At 45.3% G+C, this 25,000-nt stretch overlaps 2 protein-coding genes across 7 annotated transcripts in view; both read right to left on the bottom strand.

Moving 5' to 3' along the window:
- LOC123747420 (equilibrative nucleoside transporter 1) overlaps positions 1-9,729 on the bottom strand; it is a 25,016-nt gene extending 15,287 nt beyond the window's left edge. For 2 of the 3 annotated variants that reach the window (XM_045729634.2, XM_069319683.1), the window contains exons 1-3: positions 9,535-9,729; positions 5,812-5,893; positions 3,430-3,590 (exon numbers count right to left, since the gene is read on the bottom strand). In XM_045729634.2, the coding sequence (XP_045585590.1) occupies positions 3,430-3,590; positions 5,812-5,893; positions 9,535-9,566 (275 nt within the window). In that variant the 5' untranslated portion in view covers positions 9,567-9,729. The remainder of the gene's footprint in view (positions 1-3,429; positions 3,591-5,811; positions 5,894-9,534) is intronic. The other variant, XM_045729636.2, reaches the window with a different exon arrangement.
- Positions 9,730-18,450: 8,721 nt separating this feature from the next.
- The window catches only part of LOC123747422 (trypsin-1), a 13,510-nt gene continuing 6,960 nt past the window's right edge, over positions 18,451-25,000 (bottom strand). For all 4 annotated transcript variants that reach the window (XM_069319685.1, XM_069319684.1, XM_069319686.1 and 1 more), the window contains exons 3-9: positions 23,507-23,649; positions 22,881-23,112; positions 21,976-22,084; positions 20,908-21,089; positions 20,305-20,486; positions 19,636-19,725; positions 18,451-19,141 (exon numbers count right to left, since the gene is read on the bottom strand). In XM_069319685.1, coding sequence (XP_069175786.1) covers positions 19,031-19,141; positions 19,636-19,725; positions 20,305-20,486; positions 20,908-21,089; positions 21,976-22,084; positions 22,881-23,112; positions 23,507-23,649 — 1,049 coding nt within the window. In that variant the 3' untranslated portion in view covers positions 18,451-19,030. The remainder of the gene's footprint in view (positions 19,142-19,635; positions 19,726-20,304; positions 20,487-20,907; positions 21,090-21,975; positions 22,085-22,880; positions 23,113-23,506; positions 23,650-25,000) is intronic.

Below are 25,000 nucleotides of genomic sequence, written 5' to 3' on the forward strand. Positions count from 1 at the left end.
AGGAAGGTCACCAGGAAGGTCACCAGTAAGGTCACCAGTAAGGTCACCAGTAAGGTCACCAGGAAGGTCACCAGTAAGGTTACCAGGAAGGTCACCAGTAAGGTCACCAGTAAGGTCACCAGTAAGGTCACCAGTAAGGTCACCAGGAAGGTCACCAGTAAGGTCACCAGGAAGGTCACCAGTAAGGTTACCAGGAAGGTCACCAGTAAGGTCACCAGTAAGGTCACCAGTAAGGTCACCAGTAAGGTCACCAGGAAGGTCACCAGTAAGGTCACCAGGAAGGTCACCAGTAAGGTCACCAGGAAGGTCACCAGGAAGGTCACCGGGAAGGTCACCGACTTACAAGCTACAAGACGGGACGGGAGGACGAGAAAGGGAAGCCAGAAAGCGGGCAAATCCGGTCGAAGGAATGTCAACACTTCCTAGATTAGCGACGTAGGATTGAGAGGATATGATCTGAAGCCTTATTTCTCTCCCATCAGTAATTCATATCATTTCCACCCATATCCTTCCATCTCACAGTCTCTTTCGTCGTGTCCCCCTCCACTCCCTTCCCTCCATCAATCTTTCTCTGTTCCATGGTCTTCCATTGTGTGTCTCTTATGCTCTCTCTCTCTCTCTCTCTCTCTCTCTCTCTCTCTCTCTCTCTCTCTCTCTCTCTCTCTCTCTCTCTCTCTCTCTCTCTCTCTCTTCCTCATACGTAATACTCTCAACGGAGCTGAAGGAAGCGTCATACCTTCCCTATGTGGAAAATGGTTCCAATGGCATTAGAACATTGTATGACAGCCACTTCTTGACGGAAAAAAGGAAGGTTAGGTTAGGTTAGGTTAGGTTAGGTTAGATTAGGTTAGATTAGGTTAGGTTAGGTTAGGTTAGGCATCCAGGGAAACATTTGAAGCATAGAATAGATGAGTCTCAATGGATATAAAGATACTAGGAATGAGTACATATGCATTAAATAAAGAGAAGCGTAGAAGTAGTCTAAGAACAACTCATCATTTACTATTTGTTCACTTGCTCATCGTTCACTGCTCAACACTAGCCACTGACACTCACAAGTGCCAGGAGCATCTCAGCTCCTCTGTGAGAGGAAATTGCTATTGGCTGCTGATGAAAGGAAGACTGAGTGCAATTTCAGTTCCTTTCTTGGGCGGTTGTCGAGAGTGCTTACAGGAAAATAATTTATTAGTTGAGCGACTTTGCTCAGACAATTTTTAAGTTTAGATTTTCTTTCAGAAGTGTTCGAAAACCTTTCGGGTTTCTATTTTTCAGGTGAAATATAGGAATCAATATCAAAAGTAAATCTTATGAAATTTAGACTTAGTTTTTATATTGAGTGATAATGATATTATTTGCCGTTAATTCGAGATTAGAATTTAAATGCTATTGATTGTAGGAGAGTCATTAAGACGTCAACAAAAGGCTAATGACAAATCAAAAAGTCTGTTTTATATATGGAGGAAGATCAGTAATCACGTGGACTCATCCCGACGTCTCGCATGACCGCCAGTCATCTAATCATACTCATTAATCAGTGTGGTTGATTGAGTAATCTCAACCACCCTTCACACTCAGCTTCCCGCTAATCTGAGAGCTCCTGAACACATGCCCAATCTACTCGACCTGTTCTCCAAAAACTCTCGAATCTGTAGAATCCTCAGTGTAGGCACTGAGGCTCTTATGTACACAATCTGGACTGTTGAATCCTTAATCAGTTCACGTATGGTACTATTCAAATAATAACAAGAAGTGAAACATACATTATAAGCCAAACTTAGACCTATACTAGTCCTAAAATAAGCAGTTCTAGTTTGGGTAGTTTAGTGCATATGTACTGTACTAGGCCTAGGAAATGATAGATTTAATGGGTGTCTTCTCTTTCAGCTTGGAGGGGGGCCTGCCGGCTGAGTGGACAGCGCTCGGGATACGTAGTCCTAAGGGTCCGGGTTCGATCTCCGGCGGAGGCGGAAACAAACGGGCAGAGTTTCTTTTACCTTGATGTTCCTGTTTACCAAGCATTAAATAGGTACCTGGGAGTTAGACAGCTGCTACGGGCTGCTTCCTGGGTGTGTGTGTGTGGAAAAAAAAGTTGATTGACAGTTGAGAGGTGGGCACAAAGAGCCAGAGCTCAACCCCCGCAAGCATAACTAGGTGAGTAGAACTAGGTGAATACACACACACACACACACGCGCGCGCGCGTGCGTCAGAGTAGTGGGAAAATGGAATGCACTTCAGGAACAGGTTGTGGAAGCAAATACTATTCATAATTTTAAAACCAGGTATGATAGGGAAATGGGACAGGAGTCATTGCTGTAAACAACCGATGCTCGAAAGGCGGGATCAAAGAGTCAATGCTCGATCCTGCAGACACAACTAGGTGAGTACAACTAGGTGAGTACACACACACACACACACACACACACACACACACACACACACACACACACACACACACACTACAGGAGCTGCAATAGAGGACATCACTGCTGTAGCCAATTTAGTGACAAGACTGAGGAAGGCATTGTCTCAGGGACACAATAAGGCCATTGTTGGCGGCCTCACTACTCAGTATCAACCTATGTAATCACTTCCCCTTAATAACCTATTCAAAGATTTGCAACGCTGCACATTTGTTTCTCAATAATCTTTTAGAGGTTTAGCAGTGTTACACCGACTTACTGGAGTGATTAATTAACAAATATGTAACTGCACAACCATATATAATTTTAAAGCAAAATGTATATATGGACCATTCTCCATCCATAATATGGACCTGGACCATTCTCCATCCATAATATGGACCTGGACCATTCTCCATCCATAATATGGACCTGGACCATTCTCCATCCATAATATGGACCTGGACCATTCTCAATCCATAATATAGACCTGGACCATTCTCAATCCATAATATGGACCTGGACCATTCTCCATCCATAATATAGACCTGGACCATTCTCCATCCATAATATAGACCTGGACCATCCTCAATCCATAATATGGACCTGGACCATTCTCAATCAATAATATGGACCTGGACCATCCTCAATCCATAATATGGACCTGGACCTTTCTCAATCCAAAATATGGACCTGGACCATTCTCAATCCATAATATGGACCTGGACCATTCTCAATCCATAATATGGACCTGGACCATTCTCAATCCATAATATAGACCTGGACCATTCTCAATCCATAATATGGACCTGGACCATCCTCAATCGACTTGAGAATGGTCCAGGACGGACCGAAACGTCGTCGTCCCTTCACTTTCTAGTGTGTGGTCTGGTCAACATACTTCAGCCACGTTATTGTGACTCCTCGTCTGCAACTCATTGTAATGTTTCACGTACATGAACCATCAGGCTTTTTTAGAGGTAACATTTATTTTTATGACATAAAACAAGAAGCTGGGATAGGACTGACCTCCTGACGATGGCGGAGGTGACGATGAGGAAGATGGTGCAGAAGGAATTGGAGACGATGACGAGGGTGGGGGTGAAGGAGAGTTGGAGGGGTGTGAGGTCCGCGTCCGGACTCTCCCAGTCCTCTCCCAGACTCACATTCCTCAGCTTGTACTGCCAGTACTGTGGGAGAAGGGAGAGGTTGGGGGGTGTACAGGGGAGAAGGGAGAGGTTGGGGGAGTGTACTGGGGGAGAAGGGAGAGGTTGGGGGAGTGTACTGGGGGAGAAGGGAGAGGTTGGGGGGGGGGTGTACTGGGGGAGAAGGGAGAGGTTGAGGACAGGTTGTATTAGTCAAGGACGTGAAGAACGTGAGGGACGTCCCTCACACAAGTCATATACTTGGGAGGTTGTTGCCTGAGGTCCTCACAAGAATACTTCATAACATAAACGCACTTGTGTTGAAATTTTTAATATTTCATATACGGTGCATACTTAATATTTTATAATGTCTTTCATCTACTCAAATCTTTTTAGTGTCTAAGTACATGTTTTCTGAAGCCAAAGAGCTCAAATATGAACTTATTTTCATTCAAATAATGAACCGAAGATAATTGAAGCGCTGACAAGTATAATTGAGGAAGCTGATCAATGGCTGGTATCCCACGGTAATTACGCGATTGAGGATGGAACCAAACGGATTATTATCCTATTAAATGATACAGACAATCTAATTTCAATGTTGAATTAAGCATCCATCTTCAGCGCTGAAGGCTTAAATGCTCTCAGAACTCAGAACAGGTAAGACAGTTGGATTAATTGCACAACATCATGAAATATTTGACCAAAGAAAATTTGTCTATGAAAAATCTGGAACAAACTATGTTTTTTTAATTTGTATCCTGTTGATTATATTGTTAACTAACTTGTTAATAGTTTTTGCTGTGTTAACAGGTTATATTTGTGTTTATTAACCCTAAAGATACAATTTAACACTAAATAACCCAGCTGCATGAAACACCTTCAACGACCTGAACAATATACGTCAAAATCAACACATTTTGTACAAGTTTTGTGAAGCAATAAAGATAATCCAGTAGAATATTCCTCTGCAACTCTGACCTCAATCTTGCGCTAAATGCTCCTAAATTATTTAATATTGTGAGTTCTCTTCTAATCTGCGTAACTCTCCACGGGTCTCTCCAAGTCCAGCTCTCTCAATGCAGGTGTCTCAGTCTTTCTCGTGTTAGTCTGTACATTAGTTTCATGCAAGACTTAAAATGGTCAATTTCCGCCGCTAGCTCACTATTAAGAGAGAGACGCACTTGAAAAACAAATTGAGTCTAATATTTTCTGTAAAACTCTCGCTTCTGAATCATATTCTCTCGCTACTTACCCCATAACCAACATACTTACCCCATAACCAACGCTACTTACCCCATAACCTTACACAGCGCTATGCACCCAATGTTAACGTGTGATGCACGTCGCCACACACACACACGCGCGTCCGCGGCTCATATGCATTCTTATACACAGAATTCAAACTTTGCTAAGCTACTATGCCTTCGTGGGACACCAAGGAGCAGGAATTGTTGGCAGAGATGTGTGTGTGTGGTGAAGATGGTGGCAGAAGATGTGTGTGTGTGTGATTTTAGTGTCGTCTAACAGGCCACAGTCAACCACAAGACGTCTGTAATGGTCCCATTCAAGAGACTTCCCCGAAAGTTTGAAGAGGCAACTGGAAACGTGTTAAAGATGCATCAGACGTCTTGCTCAGAGGCGCTGCGACCTCTTAGAAGCACTGCGACCTCTCTGTGGAGCTGGAACCTTAATGATTCATCAATCTATCTTCCTAAAATGCTAGTACTTACAGCAACCATTTGACCCAAAGTACCAGTAAGTAGTGATTGACCTCCAGTAAAAAAAAATGTTCTATTAACATTAGCAAGTCCAGAAAAAATATAGTTAAAAAATAAAATCAAAACCCAGTTTGTCCAACTTCAGTAGAAACAAAAGTCGACTTTCCGACGGCCCACAACAATGTATATATATTGATTCTTCCCACCAAATAGTTATTATAAGTACTTTCGTTTGAGCAGAGTGGTCTGCGCTTCAGAGACACGTGGCGTTCACCGCCAGGGTAACCACCTCCACACTTACCTTAAAAATAAACCGCATGAACAGGTTATTCAAACTTATAAACAGGTTATACGAAAATTAACATTGCAATTATAGTTTTAACGTCATGACCCCCCAACCTTTCTTTTGTTTTACTTCTCAGTGCGTCTATTCATTCGTTTTATTTTCAGGAATATAATTTCTACATAATATATTGTCTTATTCTACCTATTATCATCACAAGTGGCCTTGACAGGGACAGGTAAATAAAGTAGGGTGGACTTGCTGTTTCTGCGTTGATGAAGAAGTTCCAGGGGAGCAGAGTGACGACCCCCAGCATGTAGAAGGTGGCCACCACGACCACCGGCCTGCAGGAGAAGTCAGGTTTAGCCACTCATCCTCCACAACCAGACACTACTACTTCAATCTGTCGCAGACGGTATTAAATCAATATTTGACTTATCTGGTAACCGGTTAACGTGCTGATTCGTATACAGGTGTGAGTAAAACATATGTTGTTTTGGGCCTAAGAGAGGTTTGGTAAGTTATTATGGTTACGGTGAGTTAAGGAATGTTGACAATACCAGGTGGATTAAATCTTTGTGGCGTCGTGGGAGCACATTTACCCCGCCGCTCGTCAGCAATTTCTTCTGGGTTCGAACCCGGGCAAGTGGATTGACTTAGCGCCAGATCTTGACTTCTCATCCGGCAGTAAATGGTTGTCAATCGACTGGCTGGTCGTGTTCCGGGGAACATTAGTAAAGTAAGGCTTAAGATGATAAGTCTTACTTTATAAAGCTTATCATGTTAAGACGTGGAATAAGGCTATGGGGAAGAGAAAGCTCTCAGCCTGCTAACTGGAGTCAGAACACGTCTACTCCTGTATGTCCTCACCTAGTTGTGTTTGCGGGGGTTGAGCTTTGGCTCTAAGGTCCCGCCTCTCAACAGTCAATCTACTGGTGAACAGATTCCCGAGTTTCTCGAGCTCTATCATATCTACATTTGAAACTGTGTATACCTCCACCACATCACTTCCTAGTGCATTCAATTTACTAACTGCTATTAAGTATTTATTATTTTAGTATTAGTGCATTCCTATTTACATTCCATTTACTAAATGTGTGTGTGTGTGCATAAGAAATAAAATTACAAGACTGTGAGGTATCTATGAGAGAGTATTAATTGAACTCTCATTCCTGAATGCTCCAGACACACACACTACCGTCTCAACCATGATGGGCTTCCACCTTGGGCTGAGTTGGGCTGATGGGGTGAGTTGAAGCCCATCAACCATGATGGGCTTCAAGTATCACAACTAGTACCACCAGACTTCAGGTCTGGAAGGCCACATCCACTACCACAATCCATGTTTCACGAGATACCCGCCCACACCCAGGTGTGAATAGTGTGAGGTTCCCGCCCACACCCAGGTGTGGGGTAGTGTGAGGTTCCCGCCCACACCCAGGTGTGGGTAGTGTGAGGTTCCCGCCCACACCCAGGTGTGGGGTAGTGTGAGGTTCCCGCCCACACCCAGGTGTGGGTAGTGTGAGGTTCCCGCCCACACCCAGGTGTGGGGTAGTGTGAGGTTCCCGCCCACATCCAGGTGTGGGGTAGTGTGAGGTTCCCGCCCACACCCAGGTGTGGGTAGTGTGAGGTTCCCGCCCACACCCAGGTGTGGGGTAGTGTGAGGTTCCCGCCCACACCCAGGTGTGGGGTAGTGTGAGGTTCCCGCCCACACCCAGGTGTGGGTAGTGTGAGGTTCCCGCCCACACCCAGGTGTGGGTAGTGTGAGGTTCCCGCCCACACCCAGGTGTGGGTAGTGTGAGGTTCCCGCCCACACCCAGGTGTGGGGTAGTGTGAGGTTCCCGCCCACGCCCAGGTGGGGGTAGTGTGAGGTTCCCGCCCACACCCAGGTGTGGGGTAGTGTGAGGTTCCCGCCCACACCCAGGTGTGGGTAGTGTGAGGTTCCCGCCCACACCCAGGTGTGGGTAGTGTGAGGTTCCCGCCCACACCCAGGTGTGGGGTAGTGTGAGGTTCCCGCCCACACCCAGGTGGGGGTAGTGTGAGAGAGCGATTTGCAACCGTGTACAGGGGACACGGGCCACAGCTGGCCAGGCAGGAGTAACTTGTCATGTTTGGAAGGCCAAGATGTTAACCAATTCATCCTCCTTGGACGTGATGAGGTCCGTCTCATTCTCAATCACGATCGATGAGCACTTGTGTCCGACGGCACAACACCGAGCACACACACCTGCAGCCAACACACACACCTGTGGCAGTGTTGCCAGAACCACACAAACAGTACGAGAGTGAAGGGAGGAAGGAAATTATCAGCGGAAAGCGCCAAGCCATTACGACTATATAACCCTTGGAAGGGGTCAGGATAAGGATCTGGGATGGGACCCTTGGAAGGGGTCAGGATAAGGATCTGGGATGGGACCAGAGGGGAAGGACATAACACAATAGCAACATATACACACACCAAGAGGTATTATCTCCTTCAGGGGTAAACTCATTAAGAGTTTTCTTCAGTTTAGGACCATCTTTAGCACTAAAGTATACTTGCAGAATGGGGCGAAATAGAGAGTTTGCTTAAAACTAACGCATATGAGTGTGACTTTTGGAAGCTTACATGATAAGTCTTTCAGAATAGGATATTTAGCTTAAGTGTAAACATTCATTGATCATGTACAGCCAAGGTGGAATACATTTTGTAAAACACAATACAAGAAACTTGAGATGGTCCAGAGAGTTGCCACGAGGAGACATAATCGCAACATGACAGATTTCAAGAAGTACACACAAAATAGAAAAAAGACTGACTGTTGCAGCATTAAAAAATCACACAGAATGAAAATAAACTTGAAACCCTGAAGATGCAAAGCAATGTAAGGAAGTTTCCCTTCAAGAGTGCCAAACCCTCTATAGTCTTAAAAGCATTTAAATGTAAAAGACTCCGAGGAAAGAAAGGTGAGAGAAGGAGAGAAGGGTGAGAGGGGGAGAGAAGGGTGAGAGGGGGAGAGAAAGGGGAGAGATGCAGAGAGAACAGAGAAAGAATAACCAACAGAGACCAAGAAGAGACAGAGAGAATATGTCTAGGTTGGACCCACATTTAGGGTAGACCAATGATATTGATGGGTACTAAAAAAAAAATAACAAATAGCTAACAATTATTCAAACTATTAGAATAATTGCACCAAAACTACTGATAACTAAAAGAAGTAAGTCATTATCAAAACAAGTCACCAAGCTAGGAAAACTACGTAACATATGTCGGGGGCCCAAGAACTAGACCTCGTTCTCTGCAAGACAAACCTTGCAAGCAGGGAACAGCAGGCACTCACAGCCTCAAATTAAGCCAGACACATTCTGCTGCATTTCACCACATAACTCACAGGCCAGACATGGCACGGAAATATCTCTCGTGTTTATGTTCAACTAATTCAATACGGACCTAATACCCCGAGCTGCAGCCGGTGACGGAGTGCCTACCACCACATTATCAACTCCCAAACTGGGTCGCCCAGCCTTATTTAACACAAGCTTATGCATTAAATACGTAAAACATTCACCACATTACATTTGTAGCTAATTACGTGAAACTTACTTTCAGTTACCTCAAATACGTGATTAAGTTACGTTAGAAGTATGAATAAGATATTGGGGTTGATATTAGTGGACGTGAGCAATAGAGGAGCAAGTTGGGGGGTCCGTGCAAACAGAGCAAGCGCGCCTGTATGGAGGTGTTTGTTTATTGAGTGTATGTATGGACGTGTGTTTGTTTTAATGAGCGTACCTGCAGACGATGAGTCACAATACCGTGGCTTGAAGATATAACAACTAAACCATACTACAGAAAATGAGAAGAGGACGTTTTCGGTCCGTCCAGAACCAATATCAAGTCGATTGTCCAGGACGGACCGAAACGTCGTCGTCGTCTGCTCATCTCCCTAGAGTGTGGGAGATGAGCAGGAGAATACGAGCGTATATATCTATCAAAGTTACTCACGTTTTCTTGTTTGTGCTTTCCTGCACCTCCATCTTTGTGACACAATCAAGACTGGTGAGGAAGCGTCCCCTCCAGCAGTCAGCCACACCGGAACAAGGACGTGCTCGAGCCCAGACGGACTCTGGCGGGACACTAACCTTGGCGGTGGAGAGAGAGAGTCGCCTCCCCACCCACCCAGCTACACACCTTGCCGTATGCTGTTGATATGAACATCTGTAATCTGTTCCTCGCCAGTGTTTAGAGTATCGCATCGCCTGCTTCTTGAAAAGCATCCGGAATGTGTTGGTTAGTGAGGGGACCTCTATAGGTCAGTGTTAAAAAGCCCGTTTTGGAGTTTGAAATAATCCCAAACGGATTATTTCAGTCTCCATGGATGCTTCGTGGGTGTTTATATTGTGTAATTGTCGTACATCACGTTTAGGTGCTACAATCACGCCGCTGCCAGATATCTGATGCTCAGCGGGGTGCCGACTATTCTGGGAATAATCGACACCTCTACGCAAGCCTGCAAAAGGGATGCAGAGGCATTTAGGATATAATTGACAGGAATTGTAAGCCCTGTAGAGAATACACTAGATTTTGTCTTATCATTTATTGCAACATTGTCCAGCTTCACTTATTATGGAAACCCACATTTCCGCCTCCTCTGATAAGCTAAAGTGTATTAATGTAGAATGTGAATATAATTGTAATCTTGCAGGCTGTGTGCGTCGCAACACATGCAACATGGAGCGCTCTGCTAATGTCCTGAGTTGGCGTCTCTCACAGGGAGGAGGACCCAAAAAACACTCAATAGTCCACAACGTCATCCTGAATAGTCAGGACATCATAAAGAAGGGAGGAGAGTGAGGGGATAGGAGAAGAAACAGGAGAGAAGTGGACAGAAAGGGAAAAGATGATGACAGGAGAGGGGGAGAGAGAGTCCCGGGCCCCGCCGGGTACCCCCATCTAGTATATACATATATATGTAATATTGTGATGATGTAGTTAGTATCCAAGGAAACATTCGGTCTGATCCAAATGCTTGGCTTAAATCTAGTTTTTCCAAAGGTTTCTTTGATTTTCGGTTACTGTTAAATCATCCAAATAGTTTTCACCCTTCACTAATCAGCCCTCCTCTAACTCAGTCCCTGATATCAGCCCTCCTGTCTAGCTCAGTCTTGAAGATCTCATGGAATCTGATGTCGAGTTCTTCACAGATCTCCCTGTCACTTTCTGTGATATTTCCAGATTGGAAATAATTCTCATCGACTTGAGAATGGTCAAGGACGGACCGAAACGTCGTCGTCCTTTCACTTTCTAGTTGTGGTTTGGTCCTATTAAGAGATCGTAGGTTCTGTGAGGAGATCGTAGGTCCTGTTAAGAGATCGTAGGTCCTGTGAGGAGATCGCAGGTCCTGTGAGATCGTTTGTATTGTGTAATGATCGTTGGATCGTTAGTGGTGTCTAATTCTCTCCAATTACGTCTGTGTCGAGAATCTGTTCCGAACCCGGTGTAATTTCTCATGCTTAACTGTCAAATTATCTATTTCCAAATCAAAACATCTTATCTATCAACGTCGAATGTCTTATCGCCACGTTATCTCTGTTCAAGTGTGTTCTGCCATCTTCAGCTTAGCGTTGACCGGCCAAGCTTGCGACTGTTTGTGTACGGCTGTTAAGCGTTGCATCCTGAGGATGTATGTGTGTGTGTATATATTTAAGAGGAATATATGTAACAGATATAGAGCAAAAATAAATTGGTTAGAAAGGCCGGGGTCCGAGAGCTAATAGCTCGATTCTGCAGATACAAATAGTAAATACACACACACACACACACACACACACACACACACACACACACACACACACACACACACACACACACACACACACACACACACAATCAACGTAACACTATATGACGTCAAACGGAATATAGTGTGTGTGTTATACAAACAATATGAGAACATAACAAAATTGTTCTTTTTGAAATGCTATCGCAGCGGACTAGTCAGTATAAAGTATTTAACTCTCTCTTGCTCTCATGTACAGAGCGATATTGCAACACGGTGTCAATAATACTGCAACAGGGTGTCAATAATACTGCAACAGGGTGCCAACAATATTGACACAGGTGTCAATAATATTGCAAAAGAGTGCCAATAATATTGCAACAGGGTTATCTTGAGGTTATCTTGAGATGATTTCGGGGCTTTTTAAGTGTCCCCGCGGCCCGGTCCTCGACCAGGCCTCCACCCCCAGGAAGCAGCCCGTGACAGCTGACTAACACCCAGGTACCTATTTTACTGCTAGGTAACAGGGGCATAGGGTGAAAGAAACTCTGCCCATTATTTCTCGCCGGGGCCTGGGATCGAACCCAGGACCACAGGATCACAAGTCCAGCGTGCTGTCCGCTCGGCCGACCGGCTCCCAATAATATTGCAAAAGAGTGCCAATAATAGAGCAACAGGGGGATGTCACTTTCAGCAGGCGCTGATGTCATTGATATTGCGACACTCGCCCAGATATACCGTGCAATGCATCACAGTAGCCCTGTTTATTTACGTAATTGAAGTGCACAACCAAATAAATTCTCCAGCTTCGGATTTAAATCCAGAACGTTTGTCGTATGTCCCATGTTGCACTCCCATGGCAAGCACCCTAACAGCCAGACCATCCCATGCTTCTCTCCCATGGCAATCACACTAACAAGCAAGTTGCCCCATGCTTTAGTCCCATAGCAAATCAACAAGTCAGTCGTCTCGGGGTTTTCTCCTCCAAACACACTAAAAACCTAGACCCGGATTCACGAAGCAGTTACGCAAGTGCTTACGAACGTGGACATCTGTCCTCAATCTTTGACGATTTTTGGTTACATTTATTAAACAGTTTACAAGCATGAAAACTTCCCAATCAGCACTTGTTATTGCAGGCGATGAGTCACAATAACGTGGCTAAAGTAAGTTGACCAGACCACACACTAGAAGGTGAAGGGACGACGACGTTTCGGTCCGTCCAGGACCATTCTCAAGTCGATTGTGACTTGAGAATGGTCCAGGACGGACCGAAACGTCGTCGTCCCTTCACCTTCTAGTGTGTGGTCTGGTCAGCAGTTGTAATTGTTTTAAACAGCCTCCTGGTGCTTCGGAGCTCATTAACTGTTTAATAATTGTAAACAAAGCCGCCAAAGATTGAGATGGACAAGTTCGTAAGTGCTTGTGTAACTGCTTCGTGAATCTGGCCCCCTGGCGGTTCTTTGCACCCCCCCCCCCCCCCCCCCAAATAACACCAACGAGGAGAGGTTCGACTAAAACACAGCAGCAGAACGACCTTTACCACAGTGCTGAGAACACAGTATAACATGCTGTGTGCTCTGAGATTATCGCCATGAGAGTCATGCCTCTGATAACAGCGTTGGGAGCCTTCCTTATTGTGGGTGTCATAGTAGTCAGGTTGGTAGGAGTACGGTCTGCCGCTTTTGTGGTCCCGTGTTCGAGTCTCCAGTGGTCCAAGGGATTGAAAAGTAACGATTAACTAAAATAAACAGCAAATTGGACTCATTTCAAGACAAAATCTTATAATGTATGTTTGTGATTATGCTCACCACAACAGTTTACTAGTCAATCACTAAGTTTACTATAGTTCCTATCACAGTTCTCAAAAAAGAAAACTATCGGCGTATATACACGGAAAAGGAAGATAAATCGGCTATGTATATAATAGGAAAATTGGCTCAGTCTTAAAGCGACATGATTGAGATTGATCACGGAAACTGGATAATGCCTCAGAAAGTTTTAATTTGATTCGATTCCAAACGACGCTCAAGATGGAACCGGACGACCAGACGACTCGGAACCTTGACAAGATGTCTGGTGAGGCGACGGCCAGGGTCACCTGGTGAGGCGACGGCCAGGGTCACCTGGTGAGGTGAGGGCCAGGGTCACCTGGTGAGGCGAGGGCCAGGGTCACCTGGTGAGGCGATAGCCTGGTGGCACCTGGTGAGGCGACGGCCAGGGTCACCTGGTGAGGCGACGGCCAGGGTCACCTGGTGAGGCGACGGCCAGGGTCACCTGGTGAGGCGACGGCCAGGGTCACCTGGTGAGGCGAGGGCCAGGGTCACCTGGTGAGGCGATAGCCTGGTGGCACCTGGTGAGGCGACGGCCAGGGTCACCTGGTGAGGCGACGGCCAGGGTCACCTGGTGAGGCGACGGCCAGGGTCACCTGGTGAGGCGACGGCCAGGGTCACCTGGTGAGGCGACGGCCAGGGTCACCTGGTGAGGCGACAGCCTGGTGGCACCAAGTGCCTGGTGACACCAAGCGAACATAGCCCCATGACACTCACACAGACCTGAATGACACCACCAGCTTGGGCCTGAAGCCCTTAACACGAATGCCATCCCCATACTGATCTGAAGACAAGCCTCGAACCTCCAACTCCCCAAGGGCTTCTAATCTTAAAAACAACAAATCGAGCTTCAAAGAATCATCCGAGAAATTATAAACCAGTATGACTGAACATTCAAATGCTGAAAGATTGATACCTGTGCACGACTTTGGCATTTTGCACAATCCTAATGTGCACAGCTGCTTCTCTGGAGGCTCATGAGCTCCCCTAACGACCGCATTTTGTGTAATTTCAGTCCGCAGGCAATTTCAGAACTTCAGCAGCCTCCCATCCTTCACTACCCCAGACGTGGCCCAAACCCTGCGTTTGTTGTCATGTTCATTCAAGGTTAAATCGAGGCAATTTTCATTACGTGCTAAACAACTCCGGGCTCTTTTGAGCTTCCGATAACACCAATATGTATTATCAGTGTTATTTAGAAGATAACTCGGTCGCTGCGGGAGCCCTCCTGACACCCTTACTTATTTTGAGTTTGATTTGGCGAAAAGCTGAATTAAATTTCACTTCGACTGCAGTTATTTTCAGCAGCGGTAACTTTGCCTTCCTCGACTCTATCGACTTTGCTTCCTTGTCCTCATATCCCAGCTCCTTGTCCTCATATCCCAGCTCCTTGTCCTCATATCCCAGTATCCCAGCTTCTTGTCATCATATCCTAGCTCCTTGTCGTCATATCCCAGCTCCTTGTCCTCATATCCCAGCTCCTTGTCCTCATATCCCAGCTCCTTGTCCTCATATCCCAGCTCCTTGTCCTCATATTTCAGCTCCTTGTCCTCATATCCCAGCTTCTTGTCATCATATCCTAGCTTCTTGTCCTCATAAGCCAGCTCCTTGTCCTCATATCCTAGCTCCTTGTCGTCATATCCAAGTTCATTATCCATATATCCCAGCTCCTTGTCTCCATATCCCAACTCCTTCTCATATTCAGCTCCTTATCCTCACATCCCAGCTCCTTGTCCTCATATCCCAGTTCATTATTCGTATATCTCAGCTCTTTGTTCTCATATCCCAAGCACTTTCCAACAAGCACAATTCCAGGACAAATGGCAACACACACACAGGAAAACTCACGCAAAATCTCCTATATTCTGATCCCAATGTTGGACTTTACTCCCGAGGAAGACGGCAGAAATTCTACACCAACAAATGCAACTTTCTTCTCTTCAATCCCGCATGAAGCAGCTTCGTGCGGTCGCCTTAGGACGGTGAGCTGGAAGAATCGTCCGAAGAGTTCCAGTGCTTCAGAGCGAAGAAAAGGGAGAGAAAGAAAATGATTGAGAAAGAAAATGAATGAGAAAAGAAAATGGATGAGAAAGAAAGTAATGAGAAAGACAGTGGACGAGAAAGAAAATGGATGAAAAACAAAATGGATGAGAAAGAAAATGGATAAGAAAGAAAATGAACGAGAAAGAAAATGGATAAGAAATAAAATGAACGAGAAAGAAAATGGATAAGAAAGAAAATGAACGTGAAAGAAAATGGACGAGAAAGACAAATGATGAGAAACAAGATGAATGAGAAACTATAGACGAGCAGCCAGACTAACAAACAATTAAATCGATGCCCAATTGTAAATTTTTTGGTTAACATTAAACAAGGCAAAATTTCAGTCATAATATTTCAGAACTAAAGCAACCCCCCACATTTATAAGCCAAACAACTTCTGGCCCAAATAATATTACAGGTGTGTGAATAACAAGGGTTTAGAACTTTTTGAGAAGATTCTCTGCTCGGAAAGTTTAGGGATGACTCGTGCAACTCGCCCGTAAAAATTTCTCGCTCGGCCGAGAGCGACAACTTTTACGCAGCCAAACTCGATGACTTGGCCCAAGTTTTATAAGAACTCCCCCCCCCCCCCCAGTAGCAGGTCACGGTTCGTTCATCTTGTTTCACCGCTGTGAACTCTGGCGTTCACAGCGGCGCTGGTAAGGCAGGATTATTTGTGAGAACGGCTCAGGGTAAGTCCAACGGCAAAAGGTAGATTAGTTTCACTATTTTGAATCAAAGACAAAATGCACTTGGATAAGATCTGAGTGTGTAGCTATATGGTAGCTACTTGTAATTATATATATATATATATATATATATATATATATATATATATATATATATATATATATATATATATATAAATGACGTTTTGAATACCTCTGTATTCGTTATCAGATCTGAAAGCACAAATGCTAAAATACAAACTAACCAGCATAATAAAGAACTCATTCTGTGCAGTGACACGTATTACAAAACTCGAAATAAAATATGGCACTAGTTACATAATACAACAAAATTCAAAACTTACGTAAACTTCTAATTGATAGTTCTCAACATCGATACCAAACACTAATTCGAAATTACAATTATAAACCCAAAGATTAGAAAAATCTTATACAAAGACAAACCAATTAAACCAACTTGTAGGTTAATCGTTATAAATCTTAAAATACATAAATAATTATACAATACTTAGCATCAAGAGTTATACTAATTGTTCTAATTAAACAGTAAAACTATGAGATCAGTCATCACTCAAAATGAGTATCAAAGACACTAATCAGGGGGAACTAAAACATATATTTATAATGAAATCAACTTGGGGAAAATAAGTTGAAACCAAAGACTACTGTGATTTACACAGTGTACAATTGAGCAGATGAAACATTATTATTTAGCAGCGGCCGCAGCTCCGACATATAATGATTCCATTATTGCACAAAAGTTCATAAAGTATAATTAAAAAAGTAAAGAATTCGAACAAGATGTTTGTCAAGTCAATCGTTTTCCTATTTATTTTGTCAAATGGCAATGTATTTTGCAAATTGCAATATATATATATATATATATATATATATATATATATATATATATATATATATATATATATATATATATATATATATATATATATATATATATATATATATATATATATGTCGTACCTAGTAGCCAGAACTCACTTCTCAGCCTACTATTCAAGGCCCGATTTGCCTAATAAGCCAAGTTTTCATGAATTAATGTTTTTTCGTCTACCTAACCTACCTAACCTAACCTAACCTAGCTTTTTTTGGCTACCTAACCTAACCTTACCTATAAATATAGGTTAGGTTAGGTTAGGTAGGGTTGGTTAGGTTCGGTCATATATCTACGTTAATTTTAACTCCAATAAAAAAAAATTGACCTCATACATAGAGAAAAGGGTTGCTTTATCATTTCATAAGAAAAAAAATATAGTAAATATATTAATTCAGGAAAACTTGGCTTATTAGGCAAATCGGGCCTTGAATAGTAGGCTGAGAAGTGCGTTCTGGCTACTAGGTACGACATATATATATATATATATATATATATATATATATATATATATATATATATATATATATATATATATATATATATATATATATATATATATATATTAAAAATGGTAGCCACGAAAAATCGATAAGAAACTTAAAAACTCCACCGAAATCAAAATCAAACCCGGAATTGGAAAGAGGAATTTGGTTGATCTCAAGAGACGATAGAAGTTGACTGTTGCCGCAGCGTTGTTGACACGACAACTTGCCAGGTAAATTGCTGGAGAAGTGTAAACCAATGTTGACGGAGCCACTCCCAACACTCTTCTTCAGGGCCCGCGTGTTTGTGTTCCAGTCACACGTTCCTCGCTGTGCTCCTCTATGGGTGGTGAGGTGGGGCTAGGGAGGGAGAGGAGCGCTGGAAGGAAGGGAAGGGGGCGCTGGAAGGAAGGGAAGGGGGCGCTGGAAGGAAGGGAAGGGGGCGCTGGAAGGAAGGGAAGGGGGCGCTGGAAGGAAGGGAAGGGGGCGCTGGAAGGAAGGGAAGGGGGCGCTGGAAGGAAGGGAAGGGGGCGCTGGAAGGAAGGGAAGGGGGCGCTGGAAGGAGGAGAAGGGGGCGCTGGAAGGAAGGTAAGGGGGCGCTGGAAGGAAGGGAAGGGGGCGCTGGAAGGAGGAGAAGGGGGCGCTGGAAGGAAGGGAAGGGGGCGCTGGAAGGAGGAGAAGGGGACGCTGGAAGGAAGGGAAGGGGGCGCTGGAAGGAAGGTAAGGGGGCGCTGGAAGGAAGGGAAGGGGGCGCTGGAAGGAAGGGAAGGGGGCGCTGGAAGGAGGAGAAGGGGGCGCTGGAAGGAAGGGAAGGGGGCGCTGGAAGGAGGAGAAGGGGACGCTGGAAGGAAGGGAAGGGGGCGCTGGAAGGAAGGGAAGGGGGCGCTGGAAGGAGGAGAAGGGGGCGCTGGAAGGAAGGGAAGGGGGCGCTGGAAGGAGGAGAAGGGGGCGCTGGAAGGAAGGGAAGGGGGCGCTGGAAGGAGGAGAAGGGGGCGCTGGAAGGAAGGGAAGGGGGCGCTGGAAGGAAGGGAAGGGGGCGCTGGAAGGAAGAGAAGGGGGCGCTGGAAGAAAGAGAAGGGGGCGCTGGAAGGAAGGAAAGGGGGCGCTGGAAAGGACGGGAGACGCTGGAAGGCGAAGGGGTGCTGGGAAGAAGGGAAAGGGGGCGCTTAGAGTGAGGATATACTTTATGAATAATTACTGCTTGGCGATGATAATTTTTATTGTAATGATAATTAATGGTCCCGTGTTGACACTCAACATACAGGTTAATATTACCTTGTGTGTGTGTGTGTGTGTGTGTGTGTGTGTGTGTGTGTGTGTGTGTGTGTGTGTGTGTGTGTGTTAGGGTTGAGAGCCCTGCAACACCCGTACCTCAGCATTCCTAAGATGACCTGCTCTTGCTCTTAAGAACTGCTCTCAGTTTGTACACGTCTTGTAGTCGCTCTGTTCAGGCCTGGTTTACTGTGAAGTCATGTACCGTGATGCTCAGTATGGTGGCCAGATATAATGTCATGTACCGTGATGCTCAGTATGGTGGCCAGATATAATGTCATGTACCGTGATGCTCAGTATGGTGGCCAGATATAATGTCATGTACCGTGATGCTCAGTATGGTGGCCAGATATAATGTCATGTACCGTGATGCTCAGTATGGTGGCCAGATATAATGTCATGTACCGTGATGCTCAGTATGGTGGCCAGATATAATGTCATGTACCGTGATGCTCAGTATGGTGGCCAGATATGATGTCATGTACCATGGTGTTCGCTATGGTGGCCGGTTATGGTGTTAGATTGCTGATAATCCAGCTCCTGTAGGCGGAGACCTTGGTATAGACGCCTGGGACCCCCACCACACCACACGTTGGGCTGCCGTAGGACACTATGCCAACCTGGAGAAAGAGAGAGAGATGAGGTATTCATCAGGGGGAAAATACTAAGGCATTACGGCTATATAGACAGATGGGAGGAGATAGAGTCAAGTGTGTATAGGGTTACCTGGCTTAGTAACTCCTCACACTAACGGTAATACAGTCCACACTGACTGTAACACAGTCCACACTGACAGTAACACACTGTCACATATTCCCGTAGCGACTGAAACACCGGAAGCACACGTGAGAAATAATATAAGATCATCACACTGTACACACTGCACACTCACAAAGGTAAAGTCCAATATGAAGTGAAGACGTTATGCCAGTGTTATACGGCACTTGGAAGGAATCTGAGCACTGACTATGAACTGGAATTTGAAGAAGTAAAGGAATGCTGACCAACCACTTAGGAATCGTAGTCGAACGCCGACCCTGCAAGAAGCAAGGCCTCAATTCTAGCGCCCAATTACCACGAAACAACCCACAATGAGAGCCTCACATTATCTTACCAGAAGGTTGGGTTTGGTTGAGGTGCTGAAGAGTGGACCTCCGGAGTCCCCGAAGCAAGAATCCATCATACTGGCTCCTCCAAAACATATCTGCCAGACGGAGGAAAACAGTGTCTTGAGGGGACAAGAATACAGTGAAGAACATGAAGAGTAAGAGCAAAGAATATATATATATGCTTAAGTTTTTCTTCTCATATGTTTTCAGTTATTTAGAAAAAACTGATAAATCAACATCATGTCAATTCTAATTCAGTGAACATTTTCAAATTTAAAAAATAGGGACGTGATAAATAAATTTTTTACTTAACGTGATGAATAGCAAACTTATTTAAATATTCTCCAAATAACGTTTACCTGGATGATTTTGTGAGAAAATGACGTATTTGGTTTACTTAACCGTCAACATGGAAGGGGTCAAGGAGAACCAAGTTTACTCTCACATATAAAACTCTTACGAGTCGTGGGTTTACAGTTAACTCACGAAATAGAGTTGCCCGAAACTCACAAAATAGCTACCCGAAACACTTTGCGTAATAGTGGCTTTAGGCATTGTATGTACTAGCTCTATCTATAAATCCATCAATTTTTGTATAACCTCTTGTATGCATGTTCTTTACCTGAATAAACATTTATTTATTTATTTATTTATAAATAAATGAAGAGACTCACCTGTTCGGCCAGGAGCGCGTTCTTATAGTGTGGGTTACACACCTCCACGCTGGCTAGCGGCAGCACCACCCTCTGCAGCACGTCTGATTGGCTTCCGTTCTGGGTCTCTCCCCAGCCAGCCACAACAGCCTGCGAGGGCGGGGCTTGGCCAGCGGCAGGCAGGCAGATAGGTTGAACATAATCTGCAGAAAAGACTGAATTAGCTATACCGAATGTATTTGTGTTGGACCGGAACTAATTATTCGTCACAGGCAGCATTGAAAATAACTTTGGTTGAAATATTCTTCGTTTAGAGCGGTCGTCTATCCCAGCCTTGACTACAGAGGACAGACAAAATTGTGTATATTTATATATAGTCAAGCAGCTCTCTAACTCTGTCCATGGAGGACAGAACCACTGTGAGACGGTACACCCACCACCGCTGTGAGACGGTACACCCACCACCGCTGTGAGACGGTACACCCACCACCGCTGTGAGACGGTACACCCACCACCGCAGTGAGACGGTACACCCACCACCGCTGTGAGACGGTACACCCACCACCGCTGTGAGACGGTACACCCACCACCGCTGTGAGACGGTACACCCAACGCTATACATACCTGTAAACTGAACATGTCTCTCCAGTTTGATGAGAGCAATGTCATCGCTGACGGCGCCCCGCTTGTTGAAGGTCGGGTGGACGATGATGGCACCCGGCGCCAGGTTCTGCGTGGGCGGGGCACACCTGACCTCACAGTCCGGCTCCTTGGTCAGGTCATGTTCGCCAATGCGGATGGTCACCCTGGGCAAGGAACCAATGAGTTAGGACAGCTCCCCCTTCTTCAATTCCAACTCCGCAATATAGGTATTATTATCATTGTTATTATTATTATTATTTTACTATCAGTGATATAATTCCGATCTTAATTCATAATCATCTTGTTATTTGTAATTAATTCACACTAGTTTATAGTTATTGTGTTGACGGTGATATTTCCGAAGTTTTATGCATACCATTATACATGTTATGTATTATACCTGTGTATTATACATGTTATGTATAATATGCACGTATAATAATAATGCCAGCCACAGTTTTAGAGTGTTTAATATATCAATATTTACCAGATGGAACACTGAGAACGTGGTGGTAAAGATGTTAGACGACCAAGATCAGTACTCACATGTTAGACGACCAAGATCAGTACTCACATGTTAGACGACCAAGATCAGTACTCACATGTTAGACGACCAAGATCAGTACTCACATGTTAGACGACCAAGATCAGTACTCACATGTTAGACGACCAAGATCAGTACTCACATGTTAGACGACCAACATCAGTACTCACATGTTAGACGACCAACATCAGTACTCACATGTTAGACGACCAAGATCAGTACTCACATGTTAGATGACCAAGATCAGTACTCACATGTTAGACGACCAAGATCAGTACTCACATGTTAGACGACCAAGATCAGTACTCACATGTTAGACGACCAAGATCAGTACTCACATGTTAGACGACCAAGATCAGTACTCACAAGTTAGACGACCAAGATCAGTACTCACATGTTAGACGACCAAGATCAGTACTCACATGTTAGACGACCAAGATCAGTACTCACAAGTTAGACGACCAAGATCAGTACTCACATGTTAGACGACCAAAACCAGTACTCACAAAGTCCTGTTGGAGGTGAACTGCGGACTAACACAGTGTCCGGCCGTTAGGACGTATTGGCTAGTGATGAGGACTCCTCCACACAACCAGCCCAGGTCCCCAATACTAGCTGTACCAGCAGGTATATTAAATTAGTTAAGTGTAGCGTTACAAGTATATCTTCACACAGCTAAAGATTTTCTACACAATCCCCTGTTTTGATTTTTTTCAATGAATTGTCTAAGACATTGAACAAAAAATATCATCATATCCGTTTTGAATGACTCAGTGGAAAGGCCTCTTGTGATCGAGGATTTTCCACTAGGTGTTTATATGTGTTCTTTTGAGAAATGAGGTGCCGAGGGCAGCTGAATAGTACACCTGCTTTGTTTTCAAGGTATAATTTGTTGATCATTTTCGTATTCAAGAATTTGGTGTTAATTACAAATAATTGAGTTCATAATTAGTCTTACTGAACATCAGTGATATTACATACATATTGTTCCTAAAATGTAGTTTGGTTGCTATACAGAAAAGTATAACTGTCAAGTTACTTCAATATGTTTTTCGTATACAGTATATACATCCTTGTAGTATATTTATCAATAATCCATGCAGCAATGGGAATGTATAATCATACCATTCACAGACAAAACTGATATAATAATGCAGAGGAGAAGTCACAATAACGTGGCTGAAATATGTTGACCAAACCACACACTAGAAGGTGAAGGGACGACGACGTTTCGGTCCGTCCTGGACCATTATCAAATCGATTGTGTGAATGTTCGAGGACGGACCGAAATGTCTTCGTCTCTTCACTTTCTAGGGTCTGATATAATAACGGCATTCATCCACGCAGTAATTCCAAACACGTACAAAAGCCAAGTTTCCCCTCACACTCACATAAAAGTTGAATCACTCACATCGGTATCCAAGCAAGGCCATCCAAGGGAAGGCGCCTAGGTGAGCGTTTTCCCCGAAGTAGATTCGAACTCCCTCTGTGGCGATAGGTTGGCCGCAGGTTGCTGGCAGAAGGGCCTCTCCTCCTCCGGGTCCCGGGGCTGGGGCGGGCTTAGTGGGCTGCATAGGGCGTTTCGTGGTGGTGGTTGGAGGTGTGGTAGTAGTAGCAGGAGGCGCTGAAGGGTTGCAACACACCTGCAGAAGGTATGTGTGAGGGGGGGGTGGAGAGATGGCATTTCACATGAGTTCATTCAGTGAATAATTATGATAAGTCATCCATTTAAAAATCATTGATGTATACATGTTTTTTTTTCTATGTGTGTGTATGACTTCCTCTTATCTTACTGGTGCTTTATTCCTTTACTTGACGTTATTGATGCTGTTCACTTAATGTGTATTATGTTCATATCGTATTTTGGTTAGCATCTTCTCCTTAAGACTGACAAACGTATAGGTAGTTATGCAAGCCTTAGTGTAACGACAACCTGTTAATCTGTTTGGTTGTATCCCATCTTTGTCTGTCTGTCTGTCTGTCTGTCTGTCTGTCTGTCTGTCTGTCTCTCTGTCCTTGGATCTATCCTCAACTCACCATGACATGAGACGAGTAACTGCTGCATTGAGCCAACCGAAGCTTTTGAAGATCTTTCTTGGTGGCAACCTTAGTGAGGGCGAGCAGGGCCGGACAGCTGGTCAGCGGCACACAGGAGTCCCCCGGGGTGGAGCACCATCCGCCTGTCGTCACAATACACAATTCATCACAAAATTAACACAAAGCAAACTTTAGAAATCTATCTGGTTAGCTGGTTTGGCCCCCTGGGCCTAAGATCTGACAATCGTCGGAGGGTCCGAATAAGGACCCTCAAGTATGTATTTCAGTCCTGAACTTACTACAAGCAACAAGTGAATTCTGAGTGTATATGGGGACACCTCTAGTATTATAGGCAGCATTCAGGCTCCTGCTGGAACACCATCCAGGCGCCTGCTGGAACACCATCCAGGCGCCTGCTGGAACACCATCCAGGCGCCTGCTGGAACACCATCCAGGCTCCTGCTGGAACACCATCCAGGCGCCTGCTGGAACACCATCCAGGCTCCTGCTGGAACACCATCCAGGCTCCTGCTGGAACACCATCCAGGCTCCTGCTGGAACACCATCCAGGCGCCTGCTGGAACACCATCCAGGCGCCTGCTGGAACACCATCCAGGCGCCTGCTGGAACACCATCCAGGCGCCTGCTGGAACACCATCCAGGCTCCTGCTGGAACACCATCCAGGCTCCTGCTGGAACACCATCCAGGCTCCTGCTGGAACACCATCCAGGCGCCTGCTGGAACACCATCCAGGCGCCTGCTGGAACACCATCCAGGCGCCTGCTGGAACACCATCCAGGCGCCTGCTGGAACACCATCCAGGCTCCTGCTGGAACACCATCCAGGCGCCTGCTGGAACACCATCCAGGCTCCTGCTGGAACACCATCCAGGCTCCTGCTGGAACACCATCCAGGCTCCTGCTGGAACACCATCCAGGCGCCTGCTGGAACACCATCCAGGCGCCTGCTGGAACAACATCCAGGCGCCTGCTGGAACACCATCCAGGCTCCTGCTGGAACACCATCCAGGCGCCTGCTGGAACACCATCCAGGCGCCTGCTGGAACACCATCCAGGCGCCTGCTGGAACACCATCCAGGCGCCTGCTGGAACACCACCCAGGCGCCTGCTGGAACACCATCCAGGCTCCTGCTGGAACACCATCCAGGCGCCTGCTGGAACACCATCCAGGCGCCTGCTGGAACACCATCCAGGCTCCTGCTGGAACACCATCCAGGCGCCTGCTGGAACACCATCCAGGCGCCTGCTGGAACACCATCCAGGCTCCTGCTGGAACACCATCCAGGCGCCTGCTGGAACACCATCCAGGCGCCTGCTGGAACACCATCCAGGCGCCTGCTGGAACACCATCCAGGCGCCTGCTGGAACACCATCCAGGCGCCTGCTGGAACACCATCCAGGCGCCTGCTGGAACACGGGAGTTTAGCAGGCACGGCTAATTTCCACTCTGCCTCATAATGGTTATGCTTATAA

This window comes from Procambarus clarkii, chromosome 94, assembly GCF_040958095.1.
Source record: "Procambarus clarkii isolate CNS0578487 chromosome 94, FALCON_Pclarkii_2.0, whole genome shotgun sequence".
NCBI classification, from domain to species: Eukaryota; Metazoa; Arthropoda; class Malacostraca; order Decapoda; family Cambaridae; genus Procambarus; species Procambarus clarkii.